At 38.2% G+C, this 12040-nt stretch overlaps 1 protein-coding gene across 8 annotated transcripts in view; it reads right to left on the minus strand.

Annotated features, from left to right (window-relative positions):
• Nucleotides 1-12040, minus strand: part of LOC135200075 (opsin, ultraviolet-sensitive-like) — a 194312-nt gene that overhangs the window by 89972 nt on the left and 92300 nt on the right. For all 8 annotated transcript variants that reach the window (XM_064228364.1, XM_064228363.1, XM_064228370.1 and 5 more), the window contains exon 3: nt 3768-3927. In XM_064228364.1, the coding sequence (XP_064084434.1) occupies nt 3768-3927 (160 nt within the window). The remainder of the gene's footprint in view (nt 1-3767; nt 3928-12040) is intronic.

Here is a 12040-nt window from a genome sequence, read left to right on the forward strand (position 1 = left end):
GTGAATGATATGACTCCCACGGAGTGAGCTAATTATAACCCCCACTAAAAAAAAAAGAATAAATAAATAAATAAATAACTTGACCCACATGCAAAAGGTTTAGAAACCGTTGCTAGTCGAGTCAGGAGACAGGCGAGGGTGACATAATTGACGTTATTCCCAGGACAGCAGCATCAGGGTCAACTAAAATATTCATCGATTATAAATGTATACCCATTCTGAATGCCAGTAGTTTCAACTGGACGACTGCTGTCTGTAACCTTTGTCGCCCAAGATATAGCTTGTGATATCCTTAAATATCCCTTCCTCATATATATTACTGATAACTCAATTTAGTTATGGAAGGCTAAACTGCATACATGAAAGCCTTATACAATTTTATAAAAGCAAATCTATAAGGCCACCAATCTTGAAATGTTATAAAGAGAGAATGTGACTGTTACAAGTTCAAAGGACTGCTTTGTGGATGTTTAAGCCGAATCATTTCAACGTGCTTCCGGATCTGTATTTTGCAATATATCACATTTTGGAAAAATGATGACATTCAAGTCAGGGGTTCCCTTACTCTAGACCCCTTATCCACCACAATGGGAACCAGAGATGAAGTTGCGCTTTCCAGGTGGGCACTAACTTCCCAGGTGGGCACTAACTTTCCAGGTGGGCACTAACTTTCCAGGAGGGCCCTAACTTCCCAGGTGGGCACTAACTTTCCAGGTGGGCACTAACTTTCCAGGTGGGTACTAACTTCCCAGGTGGGCAGTAACTTTCCAGGTGGGTACTAACTTCCCAGGTGGGCACTAACTTTCCAGGTGGGTACTAACTTTCCAGGTGGGCACTAACTTTCCAGGTGGGTACTAACTTTCCAGGTGGGCACTAACTTTCCAGGTGGGTACTAACTTTCCAGGTGGGCACTAACTTTCCAGGTGGGCACTAACTTTCCAGGTGGGCACTAACTTTCCACAAAGACGAAGTTACAGCTTGTCTTTGGGGCTTAATATTGAATGTAAAATTTAGCCACAGGCCAAGCGCTGGGACCTACAAGGTCATTCAGCGCTGAAAATGCAAATTGAGAGTAAAGGAGGTTAGGAAAGTGTAACAGGAGGAAAACCTCAAAGCAAATGCACTATGAAACAATTGTTGGGAGAGGGTGAAAAGTAAGATGGAAGAAAGGGAATATGAAAGGAGGTACAGTAAAAGGAATGAAAACTGGAACGCCTGACCAAGCTTTCTAAGTGTTTTGTTTGATTGTTTGTTTGTTTGTAAGGTGTTTTTGCGTTGCATGGAACAAGTGGTTATTCAGCAACGGGACCAACGTCTTTACGTGACTTCTAAACCATGTCAAGAGTGAACTTCTATCACCAGAAATACACATCTCTGACCCCTCAGTGGAATGCCCGAGAATCGAACACACGGCCACCGAGGTGGAAGGCAAAGACCATACCAGTCATGCCACTGAGGTGCTTTCTAACTGGTTTTCACATGGTTGGGATACTGGAAAATAGAGACAGTTGCTCTCCCGAGTGGATCTACCACACGAGAAACTGGGACACTCCACAAACATGCTTTTCAAAATGCTTTCAAAGGTACCTTTGCCCTGCTTCAGTGGCTGTTTACCAGACTGGGAACTGGGAAAAAAGATGCTGCTTTCCAGCTTGGCTTTACCACTCTGGGACTATAGAAAAAAGGGCTGAAACTTTCTTGATGGAGCTTTACCACACTGGAAAACTTGAAAAGATGAATGCTTTCCGATGGAGCTTTATCCTACTAAAAAGTTGGAAAAATAAACCTTGACGCATTTAGAGGCTGGAAAACTGGAAAAATAAAGTTCGCTGATTGCCACTGAAGCTTTACAATACTGGGAAAATGGACCACGAAAGCATGCTTTTCACCTTGGCTTCACCAAACTGGAATCCAGTGGGAAAATAAAGATAAGTGTTTTATGGTGCAGCTTTTTTATACCAGTAAATACTACAAGAGCAACTAACTAACTTTAACCCACTGTAAAATTTTAAAAATACAGATTATTGCTTTTTAGGGGGTTATAATACTCATGGAGGCCAGAACACGAGAGCATGGTTTCCGAATGGACAATACTACTCTGGAAAACTAGGAAAAAAGGGAACTGATGCTTCACGGTGGCCTTTGTCACACTTGATTTGGAAAACGACAGCACACAAACTGGACTTTAATAAGCTGGGAAACTAGAAATATAAAGATATATACTTTCCAATGTAACTTTATTACACTGAGAAACCGGAACTTAATAGCACACTTTCTAATAAGCTTTAATAAACTTTATTACACTGAGAAACTGGAACAGGAGGGCCAGCCTTCGAACTGGACGTGACCTGACCGAAAAACTTGATAAATAAAGAGATATGCTTTCAATCGAGACTTTATCACACTCGGAAATTGGAATATGAGACCCAAGCTTCGAGCTGGACTTAACCAGACCAAAAAACTGGAAAAATAAAGATATATGCTTTCCATCACGGAAAACTGAACGAGGACTTGAACCAAAGAGACCAAAAATCGAACTTGAACTGGACTCGACCACACAGGAGGACTGGAACAAAAAATGGGACCCAAGAGAATGCATTCCTACTGGAATTTCACACTGGAAAGCATTCAAGATGAAAATTTGCGTTCCAATTGGGCTTTACCACACTGGAAAGCCAACAAGAGAGTAATGCTCAATGGGGAACTGGAAAAAGTTATACTTTTCAATTGGGGCTTTACTACACTGGGAACTAGGAAGATAGAATAGGGCTTCAGCAGTGGGTTACAGAGAACGGAATATATACTATCTTTACCAACTACCTCATTACTGCTGGCTGAAGCAGCTCGACAATGTGGAGAGGGTCTCTCTTAATGATTGGATGGGGCTAAATTAAGGGAAGGGAGGTAACACTGATGGGAGGTTTATTTTTAGAGCGCAGGTTAACAATAGAGAGAGAGAGAGAGAGAGAGAGAGAGAGAGAGAGAGAGAGAGAGAGAGAGAGAAAGGAAAAATACAGGAATGAGGAAGGGAAGGAAAGTTGTGGTAAAACCGAGACTTATTATTTACGCAGGAACAAAACCTCCCACAAGCTTAGGCGACATATACCCAAGAACAACGAGGCTCCGCTTAATTAATTATTCCTCTTGAGGCGTCGAAAGGTGGCTCCGCTTCACTAGGGGTTAGGTTTTATGTCAATAATCCGGGAAAAGTTCATTTACATAAAGAACGACCTCATTTTCATATTTTTGGAGAGAGACGCACAGCCTGGCTTCAGCTCGGTCTGCCTACCTATACTACAATTAAGTAACAGTCACCCTCCTCCTCGGCCCCACACGCACACACACACACACACACGTTTTTATATTTTATATATGCACACAAACATATATAAATAAATATATGTGTGTGTGTGGTGTGGCCGATGAGGAGGGTTGACTGTTACGGAATTGTAATACGTATAGGTATTATAATTACATATATATATATATATATATATATATATATATATATATATATATATATATATATATATATATATATATATATATATATATATCTGGGACTTTCTCTCGCACGCACACTCATACACACAAACACACCGACAACAAGGCCACCCACCCAAGCACAGACCAAACTGAAAAGTTCTCCGCTTGCCTCCGCTAACAGAAATGTCACTAGTGTACCAAGCACGCTACTCACTGGCATTCACAGGTGGTCACCCATCCGGGTGTTGCACAAAGGTCATAAAAAAATGTACGATCCTCACCTGCAGTAGACGATGATTACCGTCAGGTTGCCAACTACCGCCACCACCGTCATAAAGGTCATGGCAACACCGAGGAGGACGCAGGTCACGGGGTCAGGGGGTGGGTACTGCAGCCAGTGCTCCGACACCAGAGGCTTCAGGTCGCTTGGGACGTTCATTCCTGCCGGAGTCACAGAAGGAGGAGGAAGAGGAGAATTTAGAATAACTGGCTGTAGGCAGAGAAGAGAGCAGGAAAATACGGAAAATGATAATTTTCATTCGCTTCTATGATACTGAAGTATACAATGTACTGCAAATTGGGTAAATAATTAAAAGTATTTTTTATTTTTTTTTTTTTATCAAAATGGGCTTTACTATATAAAAACAATAACGTCTTCCTCTTCATCATCATCACCACCATCTAGCCATGCCTCATAGATTTATAGATTTATAGATCTGTGGCATAATGCCAAGCACTGGGGCAACTAAGGCCATTCAATGCTGAAACGGAAAATGGCAGTAAAAGGTTTGAAAGGTGTAACAAGAGAAAACCTCGCAGTGCCACTACGAATCAATTGTTAGGAGAGGGAGGACAGTATGATGGAAGAGAAGATGAACGGAGGTACAGTAAAAGGAATGAAAGTAGTGGCAGCTAGGGGTTTGCCATTCCTCTTTCGCTGGTGCTGAAGGATACACTTTGACAAGATGCGATTCATTACATTGAGAACTGTGGCGTCATCTCAGGTTCTTTTATACTGAATAAAGCGAATAACTATGAAAACGCCACGATTAATTACATTTGGCATTATTTATTCGAACTATTCTCACACTTTAAAAAGCTTTAAGACTTTGTGTGTGTGTGTGTGTGTGTGTGTGTGTGTGTGTGTGTGATGTGCACCTACGGTATTTTGACGTTAACTGGATTATCGCAGTAGCAAAACTTCGGAAAATCTTTATGTAGAAAAAACAAAGTCTGTATCGCTCTCACTTACGGCAGTTTTCAAATCAAGGTCGACCTTGTTTTAGCCGAAAATTGAGCACTTCAATATTCCCGTCCAAATAAATTCATTAAATTGCGATAAACAAGATGACCAGTATAATAAAAAATCGAATAAAGAAACCAGAACTAAAGAACTCGAGACGAGTGTAGAAAATTCATGAAGAACCACATTAAATAATAAGTACACCAGAGAGCGGTCGAACGTATATTATATAATAAAATTTAAGATTAAAATTGCAATTGAGAGACTTCATTCAGTCGTTTAGCGACGAAATCTGACTCCTGGTTTTTATCTCCATCGAAACGATTTTGCGGTAAAATAATAGTCCTGCAAAAATTTTATAATTGTGCATTTATTTACATAATCTGTCTATTACAATACTGATGACATCTCTGGATGTGTTCGATTTTTTTAATTTATTTTTTTAAAGATTAAAATGACGTCGTCTACACATCTTCCAGAAATAAGGTTTAAATTCACAGTAGCACATTTGGTTACCATAGCAGCGTAGGACGGCCCCTACTGGATTATTCTTTCATTTTCAACTTCTCTTACATAATTCAAAACCATATCTCATCGAAGTACTGTAGACCAGGGGTTCCCAAACTTTACCATACGAAGGACGCCCCCCCCCCCCCCCCCCCCCGATGAATCTCAGCCTAGTACCCAAGTAAGGTAGCATTACATACCGCGATACCCAGTGCAACGTAATACATTTAATATTGGCATATTCCTGCACGAAGTAAGTATATGTACACATATAAAATATTTTCTATATTTTTTATTGCTTTAAATTCAATATAGAGAAAAATTGGTGAAAACATCCACAAATTTTTTTTTCTGGAGTTGATAAATTATTAACTTTTTCATTGTAGCATTACCATACCGGGATACCCAGTACAACGTAATATATATAATATTTACATACTCCTGAACAAAGCAAGTATAAGTACATATATAAAATATTTTCAATATTTTGTTCATTGCTTTAAATTCAATACGAAGTAAAATTGGTGAAAACAGCCCCAATTTTTTCTGGAGTTGAAAAAATATTAACTTTTTCATTGTGTGGCGGGGCTATGGAGGATTGACCACTGGGCCTTCAATCCTGGACCCCAGTTTGGGAACCACTGCTGCAGACGACACATTTTTATCTTCCAATAAAGTGGAGCACAGTCACAGATTCCTTGAGCGCTTAAAATCACAATATTGAAACAATAAATTTACATGTGAAACTGAACATTTTCCGCTTTTATTTCGGTATAATCCACACACACACGGACTAGCTCGTCATCTCTTCCCAAAATTACTAGCGAAAAGATCCTTGTTAATCAAGCATTAACTAACTGTTCCCGTTTTTAGCTTATATTTGTTCCAGGTCACCGCAAATGACTCAAGAAATTCAATATTTACAAAATCTCTTTTGTTCCATTTAATTTCCTGTAATACTGTTTCAAAAACTTCTCCCATCCTTTCCTGATGAAAATCAACTCGATCAATACCAATTTTCAACGCATCAAAGAACATCATATTCATAAAACTACTACATATATACTACCTGTCAATCTTAGCGGTTTTCTCTCTCTCTCTCTCTCTCTTTATATATATATATATATATATATATATATATATATATATATATATATATATATATATATAAAAGGGAGTCCATAAAACAGCAAAAAAAAAGAAGAAAAAAACACGGAAATTACTATATTTCAGAGACAGCAGTCTCTGAAATATAGTCAGTCTCTGAAGTATAGTACCGTCTTTCTATATTTTGCCGTTTTTATGGGCTCCCTTTATTAGATGGAATTCTGTTGTAACAGAACATTTTTACCAGTCACGTAGTATAGTATAGTGTGTGTGCGTGCGTGTGTGTATTATGTACTGCAGACGTACGCGTAGAAGGCACTGTACGTAAGGCAGAGCACGTGGAATCGAGTCAATCCTCCATAGGGGCCCATTAATAAGGACGAGAGAGCGAGATCCCTCACAATTATCACCGAGTGTCATTACTCGCTAACGAGCTGGCACTTGAGAGAGCACACTTAAGACCGCATCACTCCACACTATCCCCCCCCCCCCCCCTCCCGCTTCCCAAACTTACCCCAAACACACAAAATTTCCTTCCCCCTACATTTCCCGTCACCCCTTACCAGACTTGTGGTCCGCTAGTCCCCAATTGTTGGCAGAGGGAGGGAGGGGGGGGGGGCGTGTTTCAGTTTTCGATATCACCGCTATGAATTCATCTATGAAAAGCCTCGCTACGTCACTTATCAAAACTAGCCGGGAAGATGGACCAGCGGGTCAGGGTGTGCGCACACACCATACATATACATATATACATATATATACATATATACATATATATAAACATATATATACATATACATATATACACATATATATACATATACATATATACTATATACTTATATATAAACATATATATATATACATATATACACTTTATATATGCCTATAAAGACACTACTGCTCTATGTAGGGTCTTGGTGTGAAGAGCACAACATAGTAACAATCGTAAACTCTTCTCCAACTCTCTCTCTCTCTCTCTCTCTCTCTCTCTCTCTTCTCTCTCTCTCTCTCCGTGAAATATGCAAAGCGAAAATCATTTTTTTCACTGGGGAAAATATCCGAAAAGCATAACCAAATTTAATAAAGTAGCAGTTCTACCTTGTGCCTTACGTGACGGCGCTACTGCCCCTACGGTGTTATATATATATATATATATATATATTATATATATATATATATATATATATATATATATATATATATCTATATAATATATATATATATATATATATATATATATATATAAACACGGATACGTTTCGATTCATCCTTCGCCAGTAAAACGAGTATATATAGGCTCTCAATCGTTCTGTCCCCCAAAAATATTGCAGGGTCTCAATCGTCATCTTATTCACTAAAAATAGGAGTTGGCTCTCAACCTTTCTTCATAACCTTCCCCCCCCATCCCCCCACCAAACCGGGAACTTACGTACAACGTTCACAACGCTGAAAAGATTTCGAAATTGCCCAAGTTCGATGAAAACAGATGTCTTTCAGGAACGGTGGGTGTCTCTCTCAAGAAAATTGTAGCTGCTCAACTCATACAGCTTGCAACGATACATCAGGAATAATGAACGCAACAATACACAATGCGATTCTAATCGTCCCGTCCGGGATGCATAACAGCTATATACCTCAATTTGAGAGACCTGTTGTTCAAGAGACAAAAATCTCCTAATCGAGTTACGGAAGAAGGGAAGCAAGAAAGGCAAAATTCCACTGAGAAAACCCCTGATGTCTAGGGGAAGAAGTTTTCTAGTGAACCAAACAAGAAAGTTAGGTAGAAATGTTTTCGAAGTATCTTTTAAACCAAGTTTAATGGCCGAGTGAAAATGATGTATATGATGAAAGGAAACGCTTTAGGATGGCAATAGTGTTCCATCATAGCAAACAAAAAATGAAATATTAATGTCTTGTGGAAATGTCCCCTATGGATAAATTCATTAACAGGTTACAAATGAATGCTGGAAATGGTACTGGGAGATATGGTCTTTTATGAAACGTTTTTTCAGTCGGTATTAGTCTTTTTTTATTATTTAATATATACACCAGGTGCTGAATTCTAGGAGTGTTTCAGAATTATCCTTGAAAGGTCTAATTGATTCTAATGTAGTCAAATAAATAAAATATATCTAATATATATATATATATATATATATATATATATATATATATATATATATATATATATATATATATATATATATTGAATGTGCGTGCTGTGGAAGCTCGAGGCACATAATCTTATATCTGTTATAACTACAAGAAGTCAGCGAATCTGCAAACTTGTAACCGGACATTTCAGAAAGGTTTAAATACTGAAGCTAGATCTCACTGATCGATCGTCTCGACCACCACAATGCCGCTGTAGAGGCTACGTAAACGTTGCCCTTGGAATACGATAGATAACCAAAACACATCACAAAGGAGTGAGAATGGAAAGGTTTAAATCTAGAATGCAACGCAGGAAAGGGATGCATCACAATAGAATAGAAAATTGAGGCAAAAGGTCAAATGCTGTGACCTATATGAGGCCATTCGGTGCTGAAACGGAAATTGACAGAAAAAGGTTTTAAAGGCGTAACTGGAGGGAACCTTCAAAGTAGTTGCACTGCGAAACAATTGTTAAGAGAAGGTGGAGAGCCAGAAGGAAGACAGAGAAGATGAACGGAGGTGCAGTAAAAGGAATGAAAGAGGTTGCAGCTAGGAGCCGAAGGGACGCTGCAAAGAACCTTAATGCCTATGGTGCACCGTGTGAGACTAACCCCTTACGTGCCGGAATCTTCAATAGTCCACCGAGGTGACAGACAGACAATCAATCACCCTTTATCAATGTAAAGCGATGAACGACACCCCCCCCCCCCAAACCAAAATTTTATCCCTCTTCGACCTGCTATAAGGCCGGCCACTCACGTCAGATGGGATTTGTCATGCCCGATCGAAATGGGCGGGGTTTAAGCAAGTTTGAATGTGAGTGGGGTGTTTTTTAGTCAAGACAGACCTGATCAAGCCCGGCAGTCAAGCCGGATCGACAAACCTGACAGTTGAGGTTTGAATGAGCAACTCACGGTCCGGCACGACAGTCAAATAGGGGTTTTTCAGACTAAGTCGTTCAGAACTGATAGTTTGACCGTGAGTGGTGTATTCGACGGGGTTTGATGAACTAGGAGGTTAATTAACGAAGAAACGGCACAGAAGAGGATATCGTTCTACATGCCAGACTTTCGAGAGATAAAGAGTTCTGGACGGGGTTCATAGAGATTTTTAAGTCGTAGCAATGTCTGTGGAATATAAAAAAGTAAAGAATATTCTGACAAACACAAAAGAAATGCAGCTTATCAATCGATATTTGAGAAACTAAAGATTCCTGATGCAACGAAAGAAATGGTGAACAAGAAGATAAATAATAAATATAAGACCTTCATATCGGAAAGAATTAAGGAGAGCAGAAACATCAACGAAATCAGGAAGTGGTGCACAAGACGTCTCGTCCCTTAGACATGATATATACATATTTTTTACTTATTTTTTTACATACTGAATTTTTGACAAAAATTCTATTTAATTGCAATTTACCTTATGAGTGTAAACAAAATTGTATTACAAAAAACTTTTATTCACCACAGTGATGTTGGATATTGAAGGCTGTAGCGTTTCTAGATCCTGGAGTAACGACAAGGTTTCAAAGTACCAAATTACGTTATTATATATATATATATATATATATATATATATATATATATATATATATATATATATATATAATATATATATATATATATATATATATATATATATATATATATATATATATATATATATATATATATATATATATATTTAATATATATATAATAAATATGTGTGTGCTTAATAGTATTATATATTATACAATACGTAAAGTAATCTCTTAAAACAAAACCAAAAATTGGTGCCTTGCTCAGGGCGTTTAATCAGTTATATTCCAAAGTAAAAGAAAAATAAGAAAATAAACGAAATAAGAATATATGCTAAAAAGCTCCTAAATGATATAAATGATTTAAAGAGAATTGGAGACAGTGTAATAGTAAAATCATAATGGGAGGTAATGAAACCTCCCTCACACCCTTATAATTTTCTTGTAGGTACTTGGTGTTGATTGCGAAATAGTGCAGTGTAATGACTGATTACACAAAGATTTATTACCTTTTCACTTTTGTAATTTCCTACACTTATTTTATACACTACAAACTGTGTGGTATATTTGTAGAAGGGTTAATTATTTTGAGTTTCTAAAAGCTAGTTTATTTTTGATCAAAGATGCAAATATGTAAACATGAGTTTTATTTATCTTTATTATGTAGTCTTTGCAGAGTGTTGTCCAAATAGCTTAACATGTCTCCATCATGACTCTTCCGAACTGTGTGGCAGCCAACTTAAGCCTGACTACTTTGTTCAGACCGGGCAGTAACGTGAGTCTGCAGTCATTTTTTTGGAGTCTCCTCCCACTCAGCTCTCATCGTACGACCAGATCGACTGTGAGTGGCCCACCTAACGAGTCGACACGGATCAATCACGTCCTGCCTGGCCCAGAGCCGTCCCAGATTTCTGGGTCCCTTCAGACCCAAGAAGCGGAAAGAATATGAAATGGAGATTGATTAGGGAACTGGACCGGAAAAAGGGACCTCGGTTACTGTTCCTGGTACCTTGCACGCACAAGGTCACCACCACTGACGACGAAAATGAATAGTTGGGTTTTTTTTTGAATGTTTATTTACTGAATATTTTGCTCTTTGGCTGGTGACTATATGGGATTTGACTGAATTGCAAGCGACCGCACAAGCATGCACACAAACAAACAAACACCCAACAGACAGACATCCACGAGGCATGTATGTGTAACAGTATAACTGGGAGATCAGTCTATTTCTGTTTCACTGGTAATTAACTGAACGACTTAGCAACACATTCGCCTTCAAATGCCAAACATTCACAAAAAATCAAAAAACAAATAAATAAATAAATATATATAATATATTATATAATACTAGTATAGATATATATATATATATATATATATATATATATATATATATATATATATATATATATATATATATATATATATACGGCCTTTTATAAACTTTTATCCTGCCATCCATAAACACACACGTGAGGGTGATGAAAGAAAAAGAAAAAAAAAGTTATAAATGCGCTGAGGTTTCTTCGGCGCAACCGAGTTTTCTGTATAACGTATAATGCTGTATGCACCTCTCACCCATGCCCTATGAAACTCAGCCGTGGCCCACGAAACTTTCGACACAGACCTGTGGTAGCCTGTGATGTTGGCACCTATAGCAGTGCCAGATCACGGCTAAATCCAACTTTAAATAAAAAGAACTACTGAGGCTAGAGTGTTGCAATTTGGTATGTTTGGTGATTGGAGAGTGGACGATCAACATACCAATCTGCAGCCCTCTAGCCTCAGTAGTTTTTAAAATATGATGGCGGCCAGAAAAAAACAAAAAAGAACCAAAAAGCCATTCCAAGTAGTTTCTTGCTACAAAAAAACAAAATATGACCATGCAGACTCATTCGGAAGGTGAAGTTATGAGGGTCCTACTGATCTCCTCCATCCAACAAGGATAATGTGGCCTCAAGTACTAGTAGCTACTCAGGGCACGAAGCTCTAGGAAAAGCATCTGAAATTGATGT

This window comes from Macrobrachium nipponense, chromosome 26 (assembly GCF_015104395.2).
Source record: "Macrobrachium nipponense isolate FS-2020 chromosome 26, ASM1510439v2, whole genome shotgun sequence".
NCBI classification, from domain to species: domain Eukaryota; kingdom Metazoa; phylum Arthropoda; class Malacostraca; order Decapoda; family Palaemonidae; genus Macrobrachium; species Macrobrachium nipponense.